We start from the raw sequence: 20,161 nt of genomic DNA, 5'->3' as shown, positions 1-20,161 counted from the left end.
TCTCCTCACAGGAAACACTTGCATAGAGCATGTTTTCCTTCAGCTCATGTTGTGACTGCAGTTTTACATGATTATTGACTTCCTTTTGAAGTCTGTGATGAAGTCTACCATCCCCCATACCTACTTCTACCATTTTTTCAGTGTAGTTAAGGTAATTTTCATCATTATGTTATGTAAATATTGTTTCTACAGAGTTGGGTATGATTGTATTTCCTTTGTATGCAACTTTTTGTTTTTCCCAGATTTTTTTTTTTCCTTTTTTGGAAATTTCCTTTTCCTGTTTTGTTGTTTTATTTGTTTCCATTTATCTCCTTCTCTCTTCTGACGGAAATAGAAAACTCTTTTCTGTGGTCAGACATATCTCAGTCCCTTCCCTTTTTTCTCCATCTTCTCTCCCTCTCTACCTTTTGGAACATCCTTCTTGGAATTGTCTTTTCTCTTGCTTTGATGTGGGTTAATTGTCCCATATTCTGCACAACTGCCATCCTAAGACTTTGGTTTGCCTCTCTCTTGTGTTACATATTGCATTTCTGGAATTTCTTTTCTCCTTTGTTCACTTATTCTCTCATTTTGATGGAACACAATCTTAATAGCTTCATGTCAAAGATTACATGGAGGCATTTTTATTTTAAGACTGTCCCATGTCAGAAAGACACCAGAATTGCTCCCTTGAACTTGATAGAAACCTTGGCTATGTATGCAGTTCTAGGTTTATAATCATCTTTTCCTTGTGAGTTTTGAAGGCATCAGTCTTGTCCTCTCCTCCCAGGATTATCGAGTAGTCCTATAGCATTGTAAATCACTACTTTATAGATGGCTTTTCTTCCTTTTTGGATATTGCAGTACCTTCTCTTCATCTCTAATGTTCTGAAATATCATAAGGATGTGTTTTATTGTGACACTAAATTTGTTGTTGTGTTATTCATTTGGATAGCCTGTTCCAATCTGGAAATTCCTGCCCTTTAGAGCTTTGGGAAATTTTCTTATATTCTTTCCTTGATAAGTTTCCTTGGTAATTTTATTTGTACTCCCTTCCTTTTTCTTTCTCCATTTTTTTATACTTCTTTATTTACTGCCCTTTTTATTCTTTTTCCCACTTTTTGATCTTCTGTTAAATGATCTGGGAGTTTCTTCAGTTTTATCTTTTCATCCATCTTTTGAATTTTAAAATTTATTTTGATTTTCTTATTTAAATTCCAAGAACTTTTAAAATAAGATAGCATCCTAGTCTTGTTTCAGAGATGTGCACCTACCTGTCCCTCTACTCTTCGCACTACCTACTTTCTCACCATGGTCTCTCATTTTTCATATCCTGTTGTTTATATATCTGCCTTTTTACTGTTAGGGACTTTCGTCCATGTTGAGTGATTCTTTTTTCTTTTTTTTAAGATTTTATTTATTTATTTGACAGAGAGAGGGAGAGCACAAGCAGGGGGAGCAGCAGGGAGAGGGAGAAGCAGACTCCTGCAGAGCAGAGAGCCTGACATGGGGCTCAGTCCTAGAACCCTGGGATCATGACCTGAGCTGAAGGCAGACGCTTAACCAACTGAGCCGCTCAGGTGCCCTCATGTTGAGTGATTCTTGACCATTAATTTATATCTAAGACACTAAAAAGCTGATTGGAATCCTTGTGACAAGATAAAGCCTTTTCATTGGAGTGCTTGGGAGGTTGCCTTGTATGTGAGCATCTAGCTTGTCCTCTTGTTTCAGTTTTGATTTTTTTGTGTAGGATAATCTTAGATTCTATTATGTTATAGAAATGTTGGGCAGTTTATAGATTGTGATCATTTATCGCCTCATCAGGGGTCTCAGTACTGACCACCAAGAAGGAATCCAAGCAATTAGACTTGTTAGTGGTAAAGCTAAATGGAGATTGTAGTAGTGCTTAATACATACTTCGCTTCCTCAGTCTAGGTTTAGGGAATCTTCATGTAGGGAAAGGTAAATCACAGAGTGCCTCAGCATGTGTTTATTACCCAGACTTATAGAGATATGACCGTAGGCTATCTCACATCCTTAGTAAAGAGTAGCAGGAACGGCAGGTGAGCCTCTGGGAACCGTGGGTCTCTCTGAGAGCCATGGACTGTCAGTAGGCAGCAAAAGGCTGGAAGAGGGATTGTATGAACAGATTTTGTAGCGAAATGTCATTACCCATCATTTAGAAACCTCAGCCCATTGGCTATCAGGGTGTTAGTAGTAAAATTGCTCTCCCTAGAGGATGATGAGAGATGCAGAGGCTTCTCTTAATATCTGTGTCAGAGGGCAGAAGTGGTGAGGAGTTTCTTACTCAAATGGTCTTGCTGGGAAACTTGATGGTCTGTCTTTCAGCTTTGTGCCTCCTTTGTTGTCCTAGAATAAACTAGTCAAGCTCATTGACTCCCAAGTAACATGTATAATTTTTAGAAGTAAGTGTATTAGACTTTGTTTTTCAGTAAGATCAAACTAGCATAAATATCAGCTAGAGCTAATCTATTAATTTTTAAACAGTAATTTGCCTACCATGAAGTATCAATGGAATGATGATATTAAAAGAACAATTTTTATGTAGACATTATAATTACAGAATTAATGTGTTTTTGAAGAGTGTGTAGGCTAAGAAGTGTCTCTTTTTCTCGGCTTCAGATTAATGATTTTTGATCTAACATTTTTTTTGTAAATACAAAAATAGATTGATACTCTCTTGTTTTCCATTTCTTAATGATTATATTTCATATTTACAATTTTCTAAATAACTTATAATTTTAAATTAGCCTAGTATTAAAATATAGAGCTTCAAAATATTTTCTGTGGTTCTCTTCATGCCAAGTTCATCAGTTTTACTCTGCCTGTGGTTAGTTCATTTTTAGTGGTTATGTGGTTATTTACCAAATGGTAAACTGTTTTGTTTTTTCGCCATTTAGGAAATGAACACTTATTTAACCTAATTAATTTTTGTGCATCTTATGTAGGCAGCATATTCCACTGGCTGAAACAAAAAAGTCTTTAGTAATTATGTTTGTGGATGTCAATTCACGAAGGAAAAACCCTGTATTCTTGAAAATCAGTGACAAATGTTTATTGTAGAACTACAAAATATAATTAAAACAATACTGCAGTATGTTAATAGAAGGTAGCTGTGACAAGTGACCTTTTGAAGGACTTTAAATGGAACATACCCTAACTTAACACTCTAGTTCAAGGCCTAAAACTTGGTTTGGAAAGATAGTATAATCTTTGTAAATTGCACTAATAATTGACCAATAGATTTAGACCAGGAAAGATCAATAGTTTTAAAAAATAATGAGTTTGTGTGTGTGTGTGTGTTCAAGTTAGGACATTGTAATTTTCTAAGTCCAGACGAAGATTTTATTTGGGCATCTTACTAATAAAACCCTGGGATCTTGCTGGGGTTCAGTTGCATCATTGGCTGGAAGACACCCGGGAGCGTCAGGTGCATTTGTTCTCCGCTGCAAGCATTCCCTCCATAGTTGGGGCACAGAGCTGTATAGCATGGAAGGGGACTTTTATAGTTGTGTCTCAGCTTTGTGACAGATCCCTGCATTCACTTATACATGTGTTGTGTCATACTACATCTACTCTACCAGCCACATTTTCATTTAGTATATGATCCTTTGCCATGATAATGTTTCTCCTAGTCGCCTGTCCACATGCTTCCTCAGAAGGGGCTTGCTTTTTATCTCCACCACCTTCTAGGGATTATCTAGATAATGGTTGTGCTTCTTTTTGGTTCCTTAATACTGGAGTGGGTGCAGAGGGAATGATATTATGGAAGAAGTCTTCTGAGTATATAGAATCCTAGTGGAAACTTCATAGGGGGTGTGGAAGGGATATAGACAGGCCTAGGAGCAAGCCAGTATGCAGGGCCATGCTTCCTTACCTGTTTTGTTTTATTGGTTAAAAGAACAGAACCAGATGGTGATTTTACCCTTTAACTCTTCTTAAAAAAAAAAAAAAAAGACTTAAAATTGATTTATGCTTTGTTGCCTTTTAGCAGAATTGAACTAAAAGTTCTTCAGGAAATAGTTGTCCATATAACACTAATCAGTAATAGATAATATTCTTCTAGTCCAGTATTTTTTATCTTAAGCTCTTAAGTCATGAAAGATGCTGAAGGCGTTCAGGAAATAAGACCAAAATTTTGCCCAGCAGTGTAATATTGTTGTATATTAACCATAAGGGAAACATCATTTCTTTTTTTCACTTGAGTATTGTGTTTTACGTAAAAAGCTACTACTAAAACTTTATTTTTTTTCTCTTAATCTTTTAGTCATAAAACAGAGGTAACAAATGCTCTTCATGACATGGTAGACCAACTGGAACAAATTCTCAGGTGAGAGAAATGTTCGTCTGTTGGCTCTGTGCTGATAGAGGAGGTCTGTCCAGAAACATTACTTTTCATATGTCTAATGGTCATTTGCAGTTTGACTTCCTATTTGTTTGACTCTTTTGGGAGTGAATTTTCTTAATACAAATGTACTGCCAGCTTATGGTAGAGTAATAAGAGCCTGGATTTTGAAGACTGGTGGACTTGTGTTCAAATGTAGGCATTGCCACTGAGAAGCTGTGTGATTGAACCCCGGGTTTTCTTCTTTAAAGTATCTAACCCGTGAGATAATGGAATTAATGTTAGATTAACCATTTAAAGTGCCTCCTCCACAGTAGGTACACAAGAAGTGTTAGTTCCTGCAGAAATTATTGTGTCTGTCAGCAAACAATATTTATTATACTCCTGACTTCCGTTTTTTGGGCATATTACATTTGATTGGAATCTGGATTCAATCAAACTGCACTAGAGCCTTCAAGTAACTCTATAGTAATATTCTTCACTGTCAAAATGAAGCATTAAACTTTCTATCTTGGAGCCTGAAATGCCCAATTTGCCATTTAGGAAGTCAGATGTTGTATACTAGTATTTATATGTGTATATGAAGATGCTTGAGTAATTTTAAATATCTGTATTAAAAATGAAATTTTAGGGATAACAAATTTTTTCCAACACATAATTATAGAATTATAGGTAATACCATCACTTTATAGTGATGATATGAATAGTAAAGTATAATAATTTGGAGTCTACTAATTAGAAGTTTTATTCATTCAATTTAAGGGACTTGAGTATAAAAATATTTCAAGTTGTATTTAAGGAAACAGTGTTTTTGTGCCATGTATGTATGGGAGTTGAATGAAGAATTAATTGTTCACTTTCCTTGGGACCTCTGTTTCCTCTTTTTATTACTACCTTGCTGCTTGTACTTTGTGTCCTGAAAGCTATATGGTTGGTTTTTTTTTCCCCTTGAAAAATTCTTAGTAAATCAAGCTCTTTCTTTCTTTCCAAGCTTTGGTTATTTTAGTTTGGCTGTGTCTCTCCTTTCCCCAGTTTCCCTGAGAAGTTGAACATAGTTTGAGTAAAACTTAGTGGATTAAGTCAATATAGATTCATTCCTTACAATTTGCATGATTACCTTTTTTTCCTCTAATGAAACTGAGAAGAGTGATCTCAAAAAGATACGGTGAAATAAACAGTATATTTCACGGTATGTTCCTGGGTGTAACCATGAGTGGTCCTGATGTCGCATTATGCTCTTACCACCTCAAGGAAACAGTTATACTCGGTCAGTTTCTGGATGATACCCATGTCTTTCCCTGTTTAGTTTAAGTTACTGACCTTTTAAAGTAAGAATTTTTATTTCTGTTCCACCTCATAGCTACTAATCGTTGAAAAATGTTTTAGCATACACGATGTCGGGTGACATGACCCATGAAACCTGTCTTCATGACAAGCTACTGAATTCTAGCCAGTCACACTCTATAAACCCAGTAGTAGCTATTTCAAAAATGTGAGATTTGGTGAGGCCAACCATCATATATGTATGATGCTGATGATTAGGGAATGAGATATCTCAAGAAGATTCATATGGGACAAAATTTGTGACATATTTTGTATTTTTATATAATAGATTCTGGAGGGATATTGAGCCTTGTGGTGTTTCTGTGGCTCCAACTCTAAAATTCTTTATTGGTTTTCTAACAACCTTGCCTATAACAGATTACTCAGTAGGATTGTTCAGAGTTAAAGCTGAGTATTGAAATGATAGATTTGGCTTGTTTTACTGATTTGATGCTTTTAGAGTAGAGGAAAATAATAAAAAAATATTTTTAGATAAAGATATGTCATACTTTAAACAAAATGGGTTTTGTAATAAAAGTACAGGAAATAAGATTTGATATATAATTGTTAGCTTTTTTTTTTTTTTTTTTTGCTGAGAATTAATGCACTATGTAAAATTGGGTCATTCTATATGCTACTTTTTGTTTTTAGTTCTAAACACCTAAGTGCTACTTGTATTTTCAAGACTCTTAGGCTTTTTTTTGTTTGGTAGCAAGACTTTAAAAAATTCCTCTCTCACTTTTAGCGTGTCGGAGCTCTTGGAGAAACATGGACTTGAGAAACCAGTTTCGTTTGTTAAGAACACTCAGTCTAGCTCAGAAGAGGCACGCAAGCTGATGGTTAGGTTGACCAGGCACACTGGTCGGAAGTAAGTAATGAACAAAATTAATTGATAACTTATATATGATTAAAAATAAAGTACTGTTCTTTTTATTTACTTCATTGAGTTATAATTGACCAACAATAAATTCTATGTTTCAAGTGTAGACTTTGATAAGTTTTGATATATGTAGATACTCATGAAACCATTTTGCAATCGAGGTAATAAATATGTCACCCTTAAAAGCTTCTTGCCCCTTTATGTTCCCCTCCCTTTTGCTTCTCCTCATCACCCTCTTATCCCCTCTCCAGACTACTAATGATCTATATTCTATTCCTATATATTACTCTGTATTTCCTATAATTTTATGTAAATGGAATCATCCAGTATACACTTTTTATTTGTTTGGCTTCTCCTACTCAGCGTACTTATTTTGTCATTCATCCATTTTGTATCATGGATCAATAATAATTCCATTTTATTTATCGAGTAGTATTCCATTTTATGGATTTATCACACTTTGTTGACCTGTTCACCTGTTTATGGACATTGTGGGTTGTTTTGAGTTTTGGTTTTTATAGATAAAGCTATGGATATTTGTGTACTATAAAATATTCCTGAGTTTTTTTTTTTTTTTTTATTGTAGATAGTTATTTTCTTAATTTCATTTTTGGATTGTTCATTCCTAGTGTGTACAAATGTTGATATATTATCTTTGATTTTGGTATATGTTGAGCTTGTGTCTTCCAACCTGTATTAGTTCCAGTAGGGTTTTTTTTTGTTTTTGTTTTTTTTTGTGGATATTCCATAGGATTTTCTGTATACAGTATCATGTCATTGCAAATAGAGACAGCTCTACTTCCCAAGCCCTACTAGAGCTAAACATGCACCACCTAGAGGGCTCCGGGAATCCTGAGCCCAGTCAACAGTAGTAAACTGCTTATGGAATGCAACTAGGAGTGGCTTGCTCAAGGACCTCTCCTTCCTAAGAAATTCCCTGGCATTTTGTATCTGCCTCTCCCTATCTGTCTTTTTCAACAGTGTACTATAATTATTGATGTCTGTGCCTTATGTTCCTTTCGAGATCATAAGCTTCTCCAGGACAAGTGTTATAGTTCCCATACATCTCATATGGGACCATATATATCAATGGCCCTCTCTCAATAATTATTAAATGAATAATTTAAAAGGTTTTGGCAACTCAACTCTTAAGATTTTTTTTTACAACTAGAAACAAACGGTCGATATTTCTGATCATGCTGACTGTACTCTAGAACCTGCTCTTCAAGAAAGCCTTGCTGTTACAGCTAGATTACTTCCTGTGTTTTCCTTGAGTTCCTCAAATACTTCTGGAGCCTTTGAAGTTAATCTCTGCTCATGGTGTTCTACTCTGAATATGTAAGAGAATATGGCCTCTTTTTTTCAAACTAGTTAATTTGAAGTAAATCTTAATTTTTTCATATATGCTACCATGGCTTGGCCTTCAGCATCTATGGAATATTCTTATGGATATTCTAAATGGTAGGAGATTTAATTGAATCTGCACAAACCAAGTTTTACCATCATGAGTGCAATACTGTTTCTCCTTGGAAAATATACCTCTGTTCCAAGGCTGTAACTAATACATCATGTTTATATTTAGGGATCTCTCTGTTAATTTGCAATTCTCTAGTATAGTGCCTTCAGGTTCTACTCTTGGTTCGTATTTACTGAATGTATTCTGAAAAGGCCATTGTAAATAATGTCTTATAATTTATTTTAATTAGAACCTGTACTTACGGCTAGCCATGTGTGAGAAAACATTAATACCATCTGTCCCAGTGTTGATGGCTTCCAGAAGAGCAGCTGGGCTATGAGAATTTGAATTCAGCTAGACAATGCCTAGGTTTGATTTTATCCAGCTGGTGCAAGATGGACACTCACTTCATCAAACATTTTGCAACTTAACTTACCTGCAAGACAAATCTGAAAGAACCCTCCAGTTCTTTGAAGTTCACCCAAAGAGTTCACATATCAAGGTCTAACTAATGGACACACTTCAGGGATTGTCCTGGAAGACATGAAAATATGTCAGTTTGTTTTTTCTGTTTGTATGCTGAGGAAAAAATGTATTCTCTTATGCTTTATTGCATAAGGATAGAAGTAATTATTCATTTTGTGTAATATAAAATACTATAAGTAAATGAAGCATATGCTTATTAAAAATTTTAGGTGAAAAAGTTCCTGAAGACCAGAAATTTCATAGGAATGATCTCAAATACATGCTTTTCCCTTGGCAATACTATTATATGCTTATAGTCTATGTGCCCTGTTTTTAATGCATAAATAAGGGAAAGGTACATGGGAAAGAAGCATCCAGTTGTTATTTGACAGTTGGTATTTGACAAGCACAAAACAAAATAAAATCTGCCCTTTCAAACAGTGATATTCAGGATTATGTAGAACGTCAAGATTAGCAAGTAAACATAAATAATGATTCCAAATTCATATATAGTCAACAAAGGTGAACTTTTGGGGGAAGCAGAAAGAATTACAGCACTTTCTCCCTTCTGCTAAACAATATTAGTAATCATCTATGTAACTATAGAAACCAAAGAAATGTGTTTGTAACTTTCAGATTCGTTCATTAACATTTATTGAATACTATTTTATACCAGAAAAATGGGGGGAGTGTCTTTTCATACATTCTAGTTTTAGTTAATCCTCACAATGTACAAAAAGGGAATCTAGCTCGGAGAAATTAAGAGACATACTCAGAGCTGTACAGGTAATTGAGCTTGTTTTTATACTTAGGAACATCTTGCTTCAATGCCTGTGCTTTATCAGAATTAATCTCCTCCATTTCTTATCACTCTCCAAGATGGGCTTTAAGTGAGGAAACTGAAATTCAGGAACATTAAGTGTTCACGATCATGCAGCTAATATGTGTCTGTCAGTGAATTTGTTAACAAAACCCTTTCCCTGCTGCAGGAGAATCTGAACCATTAATCCTCTAACTCTGTAACCCTGGATCCCAACATAAAATGCTATTTGATCAACAAGACTGTGTATGCCTCATTGGTTGTGTAAACCTGATCCCTGGTTGGTAAATTGCTTCTGACCTGGAGGAACTGGAAATGAACTGGAAAACCTGATAGGGGCTTTATGCTTTGGGCTTTCCTGAGTGTGGTCACTGGCATGTCTTTGAGGAGACCCTGAGAACTGTGCCTATGGAATTGTTACAAAAGATATTGGTTCTTGGGGGGGGCATGAAGCTCCTTCCTGAATTAGATGGGGCAGCTTTTGCCACTCCCCTGTAGGACTCTGTCTTCTGGCACCTGGGCTGTCCCGTGGGATGAACATAACCCCTGCGGCACTTGGTCAGTCACTCTGCGGACTATTGCAAGGACTCCCGCTGAGGAGAGCCGCTAGTGCTGCCCTGCTGATGAGCTGGGGTCCCAGCCTCTCGACTGATGTCAGGGGTGGGCTCTAGTTGCCTTCCAGGTCTGCACGTGTAGTTGGAGTTAAGAAGATCCCCTGTGGGGATTGCAGTGTGATAAAGATGGATTTGAAACCAGTTCTCCTGTCTCCGAGTGCTTTTTCTGCTAGATCACAGTTGCTTTATCTTGCTGTGCTTTATTTTATCTTGGAAACTCACACTCGGTTTACCTTTGCTGTTATCACCGTAATGCTGTTCTAGTTCCGTGGCCGAGGTGGCTCAGGCAGCATCTCTAGCATTGATACAGAGCCCTTCAACTTTTCCCTCTGATCGATGTTTTTTCCTGGAAATTCAAATGAGATTCTTCCTATTGATCATTTGGGAGCTGTGTGGCATATAGAATGGTGATACCATTTTTTTTTTTTTTTTTTGGCCAATTGAAGAGCAATTTCATGAATTATTTTCTTTTCTCCCCACCAGGCAGCCTCCTGTCAGTGAGTCTCATTGGAGAATGTTGCTGCAAGACATGTTAACTATGCAGCAGAATGTTTACACCTGTCTGGATTCTGATGCTTGCTATGAGGTAACTCGATGCATGGAAGGTTACTTGTTTTTAATTTGGGAAGTTTGGCTGTTGCAGTGTGTTTCCTGGACACAGAGATGGTGACCATAAGCCTCACTTACTCGTAATACTATTGAGTCATAGCGGTGAATCGAGTAGAGTAGTGCTTTCTAAGTTGAGCACTCGCATATCTCACCTCCTATCTCCCCACCCCCCGCCCCAATCTTCGTTCACTGCAACAGAGGTTATTCGGCAAGCTAATCCTCAGCTAGGAAACAGACTCCTCCTGGACTCCTCTCACTACCATAGTCTTGGTGGTCACTAATGCCTATTTGATTGATGTAGCTGGGAAAGGTCTTTCAAACCTGTCCTATCTCTGCTAAATTGCAATTCCTCCTAACTTGTCTCCCTGCTTCCATATTTCCAATCTACACTGATTCAGAGCATTCTTGTAAAACACCTTTTCATAACACTCTCCTTCTTAAATTTGCTGCTTGTTACATGTCTGTATCAGAAAGTAACCATACTTCTTAGCATGGCGTAGAAGGCCACAGCAGATCGAGCTTCCGTGTCCACTCTCCCCCGTGCCACTCTGTAAGTACAGGGGACACAGTGTCCCCCCTGCTCCACCGTGTCCACCAGATCTGCCCTGACTCTCCACGCACCATGCTGCTTCATGTCCCGTGACTCCATCTGCATTGTTCCCTGTGCTTGGATCTAGTCCTCTTTCCTTGATCTGAAAATTCCTGGTAATTTTCAGCACTCACTTCACTAATTATGCCCTCCAGGATGCCTGCCTTTGTCCTTTCATGTAACTTGTCTCTGTTATAGTCTTTCTTTCAAATGCAGTAACTGGTTTCCATGTGTGATTTTTCCCTTTGGTCATGAGCCCCTGGGTAGGCATTATCATATTCATGTTCAGCCTCCTATCCCCCAGTGTATATTGTAATGCCCGGAACACAAAGGATACTTAAGAAATGGCTGCTAATTGATGGAGGAGTATAACCCAGGGGGATTTAATTAATATTTTTGGAAGGTATGTGTCTTACCAGATTACTCCTAGCTCATGTGGAAAAATTATCCAACTAACCCATTTTAATGAGATATAATTTAAAAGCAGGTTTCCATTTTGAGTTTTTCTGTCAATAAGCCAAACATGAAATTCTATAGGATATTTCTTAACGTTGCTCTGCTCTGACATCGCAAAGCGTGACCCCTTGATAAAATGAGTTATAAAAATAGGTCTCTATTTTGTGAAATTGGTTGGTATTTTTATTCAAGGTGATTTTAACAAAAGAATGCTAATATAGACTGTTGAGAAATGGTTTTATATTCGGACTTCAGGTTTTAATGAATGAGTGTGAAGTTTACATTGATGATTATAGTCTCAGACCATGTACATACAACTGCCAGTAGCTTCCCCTTTTGTGTCTAAAGTGAAACTTGAATTCCAATTCCAGGAGAACATCTATATTCACATGGGCTCCAAAGCCTAACCATCATTTATATGTCTGCAGTAGTGTTTTTAAGTTGGAATGGCATTATTTTGCTATTTACTGTTTCTGATTCTGATTGGAAAATTGGCATAAATATATTACACTTGAACTAGCTTATAACAACCTGACATATTAAATTGTTTTTGTTACATTTTAACACCTTTTTATTAGGCTTTGATATTTTAATGACTTCTGGCCATTAGCCTCTCTCCTTCGAGAAAACATTTGAAAGCATATCATAACAGCTTGAAATGGTTCTAGAGGAAGGTAATATGGATTTGGCAAACTTACATTTTTTTTCAAACTTACATTTTAAGTATTACATTTTAAATATCATTTTAGTAACTTTTAAGTTATGCTATGTTGTTTTACTGACTTTTGGCTATTATATTAGGGGTTGCTATCTTGGAAAATGATTTGAAAGCTCAATGGCACAATTTTGAGAAAGTTAAAGGTTTCGTTACAGCATGTAGAGCAGAAATCTATATTGTTCATTTTAGCAAAAACTTAAATTTTAGAGTAAGTGAGTTGTATTTCCCAATACCGGGCATTAACTATGGCTTACTTGAATAAACCAAAGGAATAGAGAAACCGTCATATCTGAGTCATTTGGGTCACTTGGAGTAAGCCGTTTTCACCTGTCAGATATAAATGATTAGGGTTGCTCATTAGTAATTTGCTTTCTGTCACAATAGGTATTTTGTAGCAGATCGCTTGTAGATTATTAGTAATTTTATTCTCATCATAGTCATTTTAATGAAGGCCTGTCTAAAAATAACTACCTTCCCCAGAAGCCTAGAAAGTAGTGAAAATAAGGGGATCCTATGAAAACTGGGTAGTCTTAATTGTAAGAAGATTCTTGATTCTTCATGAAATCTGCTTTTCATCTCTTGCTTCTATTTCTGTGCCATCCTCATCCAGCAGAGGCCTAATAGGGGTGAACATTCGTGGGGAAGTTCTTATACTAATTACATATTGACATTATTAGTGTATATTTAAAGGATCTCTTTGTTTAAGACTTTTCTAGACTAAGTAATAAGTAAATATTCTCAGTTATACAATAAATTTTATGTTAATTGATGCTATTAGTTGCCAGTAGAATACAATGATATTTGCACGAATACCTTCCATTAGTGGCTCTTGTTTTATTTAAATAGTTTTTAGTCTGCAGATTGGAAAAAAAATCAATGTTGCATTTATAGCTTGGCTGTTTAGTCTGTAAGACTGAATTCAGATGCTTTAAGCAGTTAGAAATTTTATGTGTCGTATTCAAAGATTTTCTTTAAAAAATTCAATGGTTATAGTTTAAGCAGAGTGGACCCTATTGAGTATGGGACAGAATCCTGTTTTTAATGAGTATGAATTTCAGATAGTTTACTCAGACATTCCTTGTAACACATTAAGATACAGTTTATCCTTGAAAAACATGGGTGCGAACCACATAGATCTACTTATATGTGGGTTTGTTTGTTTTTGTTTTTTTTTGATAAGTACAATATTAAATGTATTTTCTCTTCTTTATGATTTTAGTATTTTCTCCAGCTTACCTTATTGTAAGAATACAGTTATAGAATACAGCAAATACAAAATAATGTGTTAATTGCCTGTACATATTATTGGTGAGGCTCCTGGTCAACAGTGGACTATTAGTAGTTAAGTTTTGGGGGAGTCAAAAGTTATATGGGGAGTTTTGACTGCATGTGAGTTCAGCACCCCTAACTCCTGTGCTGTTCAAGGGTCAACTGTATTAGGCTTCATATTGGTTTGTTCCGTTAAGTTACTTCTTCTTCCTAAAAGATGAATTTGGTTACTGAGGTGAAATTCACATAACATAAAATTAACCACTTACAGTGTACTTCATTGTCATTTAGTGTATTTACAGGGTCGTGCACCTGCTACCTGTAGGATGGATGTATTTTTAATTTATTTCATTTGGATATCAGAGTCTTCATTTTGTTGAGAACTGAATCTGCCCTCTTTAACTAATTAAAGTTTCTTCTTTTCCCCAGATATTTACAGAAAGCCTTTTGTGTTCCAGTCGCCTTGAAAATATCCACTTAGCTGGGCAGATGATGCACTGCAGCGCCTGTTCAATAAACCCACCAGCTAGTGTAGCCCATAAAGGGAAAACCCAGTACAGGGTCAGTTATGAAAGAAGTATTGACTTGGTTTTGGCTGCCAGCAGAGAGTACTTTAATTCATCTACCAACCTCACTGATAGCTGCATGGATCTGGCCAGGTGGAGTAATTCTGTATTCTTCCAGAAGAGGGAGGGGACAAGTTAGACTACACAAACTCCATTGTTGGTTTTATTCTTTCCTTTACAAATATATTGCCACAAGTACAGATTGACTATCCTGTATGGGGCACAGTTATTTATTGCTTGAATACAGAAAGATAATTACATCATGAATATTCATCAACTTTCCCATGACCCCTGTTCTCCAGCATGCTTTCCCAGTCTTTCTTGCTGATTATCTGTAAGATTGTACATTGCTTCTGTTATGAAGGATTCATGAGCTAGCCTGCAAATTCAAGTTCTGGGAATTTGTAGCACATTGAGGCAATGGCTGTATGCTTTACATGACTTGTGCTCTGTTTAGGGAGGAGGGACCTGATTAGATGATAAAGATTTGAAATCCTTTTCAGGTGAAAATTTCTGGACTGTGAATTCAGTTTCTCTCTTGGCCTGTTGTACTGGAAATTTAGTGTTGATCTTTTTATTATTATTATTATTATTTTTTAAGATTTATTTATTTGAGAGAGTGTGTGTGTCCAAGTATGGGGGGAGGGGCCAAGGAGGGAGGGGTAGAGAGAAAGGGAGAGAGATTGAGAATCCTCAAGCAGACTCCCTGCTGAGCACAGAGCCTGATGCTGGGCTTGATCCCATGACCCTGAAATCATGACCTGAGCCTAAACCAAGAGCTGGATGCTCGACTGACTGAGTCACCCAGGCGCCTCTTTTGACTATTGGTTCTTACGAGCTTTTTGTGCATAAAGGACATTGCCCTTTTCCTCTCTCACATGTTTTAACCATGTTGTCAAGTTTTTATATATATATGATTTATTTTTTAAGTTGCTATTCAAAATCTTTAAAGATTTTAATTGTTATTTTCTTTTATAATTTCTGTCTTGTGTGTCATCCTTTGAAAGACCTTTAATTCCCAAGACCTTTATAATAGTTTTTCATACTGTTTTTTATTACTTTGATAGTTATATTTTCACATTGAAATTTTAGGCCCATTTGGAATTTATTTTGATGTAGTGATTGTTTTAGCTATTTAGATTTATTTTTTCCCCCCGAATGACTAGCAGCGAAAAGCTTAAAGGAAACTTTTTTCCCCAGTGATATCTTATTACAGAGAGAGCTATATTTTCTCAAACCATGTTATTGAACTTGACAGAGTTGTTAAAAATAGTAAATTTTTTTTTCTTCTCTCCTAAGGGATTGTATTTCTATTTCAGATGATGAAAATATCAAACAGAGTAGCTTTTGAAACTGGGAGTTGTGTTTGACCTAAATCTTTTTGGCAGGTGTTCTCACAGATCATTTTTAAATCTACACTTCCAATATTTCCCTTTTTCTCCTACAAGGACACACCTTAATTTGGAAAAGATGTTGTATGTGTATAAGGTGACACTAGACTGATGATGATCTGTGAGCCTGGGTATATTTAAATGTTCACAGTTATATTTAATATAGAAAATAGCCCATACATTCTTACTGATTAAATTATTATGAACTAGTTTTTTTAATTGAGGAAGTAATACATTCACAAGATAAAAATATTCAACAGTACAAAAAAGGATATGTATTTACAATAATTCTCTTTTCATTCCCATTCCCTTAACTTTATCCCTCAGCTATCTTTTTAAATCATTTTCCTGTGAATCCTTCCAAAATACTTTCTTATACGTTACCCTCTTCTTTCTTAAGTCACAAATGAGTGCTTACTACTTATACATACCTTTCTGGATCTCATTATTTTCACTTACGATCTATACTGAAGGTTTTTTCATGAGGGCATGTAGGCTTGATCTATTCTTCTTTTGATGGTTGTAGAATATTCCATTGTTGACTTTCTAGAATTTATTTAATTCATGATAAAAATTCATTCTGTTGTATTTTAAAAACACTGTGGTAGTGAACATCCCTAATTATGTGTGGGTATGTGGGCATGTGCGAGCCTGTCTGTAGTACAAATTGCTAGAACTCAGAATTCGTGAGTTTGAAGGTAATGCAGTAGAATTTTAGTAGATATCGCATGTAGGCTCTGTCCCTTGTTACACTTGAATCAGCAGTATATGTTAGGGCTCATCTCGTTTAAATTTTACAATTTTACAAGTAAGGTAGGCTCACATCCATCACTGAGTCATACAGATGCATCCTGGGGCCGAGGGATCTTCATCAGACGATACATGATTTTAGCACCATTAGCCCTTCCTGGCCTGATCTCTGCCTCTTTCTAGTCCTGTGTCCCAGTATACCTCCACATTCACCTTTCAGAAAGTAAGTTTGTTAATGAAAAGATTTCTCAAGTACACTTTGTATTTTTTTAAATGTGCTTAAAATACTCCGTAGGTGTTACAGATTCTTATTAGTAAAGTCACTTTCTCCTGTATTCATCTCAGCACTGCATTACCAACGGACTCTTTCCTTATGATCAGAAAAATGTCCTTTGTGCAGTGTCTCAGCTTATTCGTTTTTCCTTTGGGAGTCGAAGTTGTCACCGAAACGAGATGTTTGCTTTCCCTGAAGAATAACTGGAAATTTTCTGAATTCTGTCTCTCTTTTTAAACCTTTCCTGTATGATTATTACCTCTGAAGGCAGAGTTCACATATTTTGCTTTGTAATGTGATACCATTCCCTACTATCGGTACAACCCTGCACAGATCACTACACCTCTCTGAGCTTTGATTTTGGCTTCCTTAGGAAACAGGTGATGCTATTTGCCTATCATACAGGCTTGCTATGAGGATTAAGTAAGATAGCAGAAAGCATCTAGCAGGATACCTGGAATGTAGGAGTCTTTTGATAAATATGTGTTGGATCTCATGTTGTTGAATACAGAAAGGCAACTTAGCCAAACATATGTTACTACTTCTTTTTTTTTAAGCAGATCTTATTTCCCCTAGGTGCTGCTTACAGCTGATAACTGATAGACCGGCTGCCATTCAGGAGGAGCTAGATCTTATCCAAGCCCTTGGATATCTTGAAGAATTTGGGGTAAAGATCCTGCCTTTGCAAGGTGAGTTTCTATTTAATGTTGCATTATTAACTTAGTATTAACTTACTTTGCATTGAATCACTAGCGTAGTTCCTTGGTAGTTTTTTGAATTAAAGAGTACCTTTGGTCATTTAATCCATTAGCAGTAGATCTGACTCTCTGCCCCATTTTTCAAAGGAAACCTTTAGTAGAAACCCAAAGAAAAAATAAAGCTGACATTTTATCATAAATTTATTTTGTAAGTTCCCAGTTATGTCATGAAAAGAAATAATATCAGTAAATTTTATTGGATAAAACCAAATGGGGGATTGTGGATTAGAGTTTCGGATCTCCATCAGTTTTGGATGTACAGTTTATTTCTGTATTTTGTTTCAGTTGCATAGATTTAGAAATAGCTGTACATATTGATAATAGTTTATTTTTTTATGCTTACTACAGAATATTCTTTAATTATGTTGATACTATTTTATTAAAAGGAATGACAGGAATTTCTTGTTTAGAGTTTAATTACTAAGGATATCTTAACATTGCTCAAGTTCTTCTACTTAAGTATACAAGTCCGGTAAGTACCACCCCAAACGTGTCATTATCTACTTTGTGCTGTAAGGACAGTGTGTGTCTCCCAGTGTCCTGAACGTTACCTCACAAGTGGGCGGTAGACTTCCTGTTGCCTCGAACTCTGGACCTCAGTGCCCTAAATGAAGCGGGTAGCTTGGTTATTAGCAGTATGCTTGGTGCCTTCCATATAATCTCTTTTCTTCACTCTTAACCCGGGAAATGTTTGGAATTGGGAGTAGCGCAGGTGTAGCCAACTTCTTTCCATCTCTGGTTTTGATTTTCACTAGAATTGTCTCTCTCCTTCTTCTTCTTCTTCCTCTTCTTTCTCTTCCTCTTCTTCTTCTTCTTCTTTTTTTTTTTTTTTTTAACTCCTGGTACCTTTGGACAATGGGGTCCTGTTACAGGTTTCTCGGTGTCTTTGTCCTGTGTTTTTGAGGGTTTTGAGTCAGATGGATCTTAGGAGATAAAAGTCATTAGACATATTCTCATGTTTTCATGTGGGTTTTTACTGTAGTTTTACTAAAAATTAAAGCTCTGCTTATCAGATAAATTTATTAGACTTGAACAAGGTAGTATTACTGTTACCTTGAATATCATTGTTTGGAAATAATTTCTTCATGATTATACATGTCTTGTAGCATCTTAAGTATATATAAGGAGATTGTTAAATTACTGGAAAATTCTATTTCATAATATCATTCCTGTAATTTTTGAGCTCAAAGCTTTTTAAAGTTGTGAAGATTAATTAGAGTTATTAAAAATATTTTCATTTTTTTCTCAAATGCCGTAAATCATGAACTGCCTCCCCTGAAACACATTTTCAATTAAGTGTTCAGTGGTGGGGGAGTCCAGAGCACTATGAAATTTGCTCTTCTTGTATCTCTTCTAAGGCCAAGTCATTATAGCTTTGACTCTGTGTATATGTGTGTATTTTAGCTACTTATTCAATCCGGGCAAATTAATGTAATACAACAAAACCTTTTCTTGCAGTCCCTCAAATGCTAATGAATTATTTCAATTGACTTGAAATAATAAATAGAGCTTTAATTTTCTGTGGTGCTCAGTTAGCAGTATTTTTGCTGACAGTATTTGCACATCATCTGATGAGTTTGAAAATCTGCAACCAAACCTGCTATCCTGGTCTTACTTCTGAGAAATTTCCTGACTGAAGAGTGTTTTTTTTTATTTTTTTTTTTTGAAGAGTGTTTTAAGAAAGACATTTGCTTTCATGTCTTGACAGCTCTCCAGCTTGATATATTGATTTGGAGTTTCCTATTAGAATGAATGTCAGAAAATCTTCTAGATGGGAGATGGGATATTGCCTTTGTATCCTATTTATTGTGTTTATGCCGCAGGTACAATTTAGGTATAAGCTGCTTTTGTATTCATCGGGAACATTGGACAAAGTAACTGGATATTTAAACATTTATAGTCCAGGTGTTTTTGTAGCTTACATTGTTCATTTTGTCACTTTGCTTTGTTTTAAAGCCTCCTTTGCTTACACTTCAGGAGTTGCTACTAGTCACCAAGGAAGCCTAGTGGTACTAGCTATATTCTAATTAAGGAGTTAATAGAAAGCAAGAACAGAATTATGAAAAATGATTCCTTATGTTTGAGTCTCCTGAGAGGTGTGTGTGTGTGTGCATGTGTGTGCTTTCCCCATAATTTGGATGTTTGTGTTTTGTGTAAATTATTCTTGCTATTCACATGAGCAGATTCAGGATGTTTCAGTTGTCCCCCATGTTCTTTCTGTCATAGAGTAAATCAGTTTTTCAGCCCCCCAGCATTGCAGGTAAAGCCAGCCTGGAGCCACTTACTGCTGAGTAACTGGACAAGTATCTGACCTTGCTTTCTCTTTAAGTTTTCTCATCTACAAAATGGGGATACTAAGAAGCACCATCTATAATTCCTTAGAATGGTTAAGGCCATGTGTGCACGGTGCTTGGGACTTTGCAAGAGCTCTAGTCATCAACTGTCATTTTTGTTACTTCTCATGGGGTTCTAGTTTCTACCTGGTGGTGGAATTAGAGTCTCTTATGTGTTTTCTCATTCTTCCTCCCTTCATTCTCCTCTTTCCACTCTGCTTTCCTTCCATTCAGAAACCACTGAGTTAGCTTCTTACCCTGTTCCAGAAACCGAAATGATGAAAGGAATAAGGTGCACTTCCTGACTTGGAAGGACTGACCCTGATGACAAGACAGAGTCACACTAGTGTCATGTATGAGTTTAAATTCTGATTCAGCCACTTTGAGCTGTGTGCCCTGTGGCATCTTCATCTTTTTGAGCTTCACCTTCCTCAGATGGAGGTAATCATAAAAGATTCTCTAGAAGGACCTGAAAGTTGTGTCTTGAAACATTGAGAATTTTTACATGAGAGGGTGCCATACTTCATAAGCATTTCTGTGAATAG

At 36.2% G+C, this 20,161-nt stretch overlaps 1 protein-coding gene across 4 annotated transcripts in view; it reads left to right on the top strand.

Annotated features, from left to right (window-relative positions):
* The window catches only part of NBAS (NBAS subunit of NRZ tethering complex), a 313,374-nt gene that overhangs the window by 136,325 nt on the left and 156,888 nt on the right, over positions 1-20,161 (top strand). For all 4 annotated transcript variants that reach the window (XM_032430100.1, XM_032430102.1, XM_032430101.1 and 1 more), the window contains 5 exons: positions 4,268-4,330; positions 6,414-6,536; positions 10,387-10,489; positions 13,974-14,203; positions 17,102-17,214. In XM_032430100.1, coding sequence (XP_032285991.1) covers positions 4,268-4,330; positions 6,414-6,536; positions 10,387-10,489; positions 13,974-14,203; positions 17,102-17,214 — 632 coding nt within the window. The remainder of the gene's footprint in view (positions 1-4,267; positions 4,331-6,413; positions 6,537-10,386; positions 10,490-13,973; positions 14,204-17,101; positions 17,215-20,161) is intronic.

This window comes from Phoca vitulina, unplaced genomic scaffold, assembly GCF_004348235.1.
Source record: "Phoca vitulina isolate PV1807 unplaced genomic scaffold, GSC_HSeal_1.0 scaffold42, whole genome shotgun sequence".
NCBI lineage: Eukaryota > Metazoa > Chordata > Mammalia > Carnivora > Phocidae > Phoca > Phoca vitulina.
The sequence above is the reverse complement of the archived record's forward strand: the minus strand, read 5'-3'. Positions and strand labels throughout refer to the sequence as shown.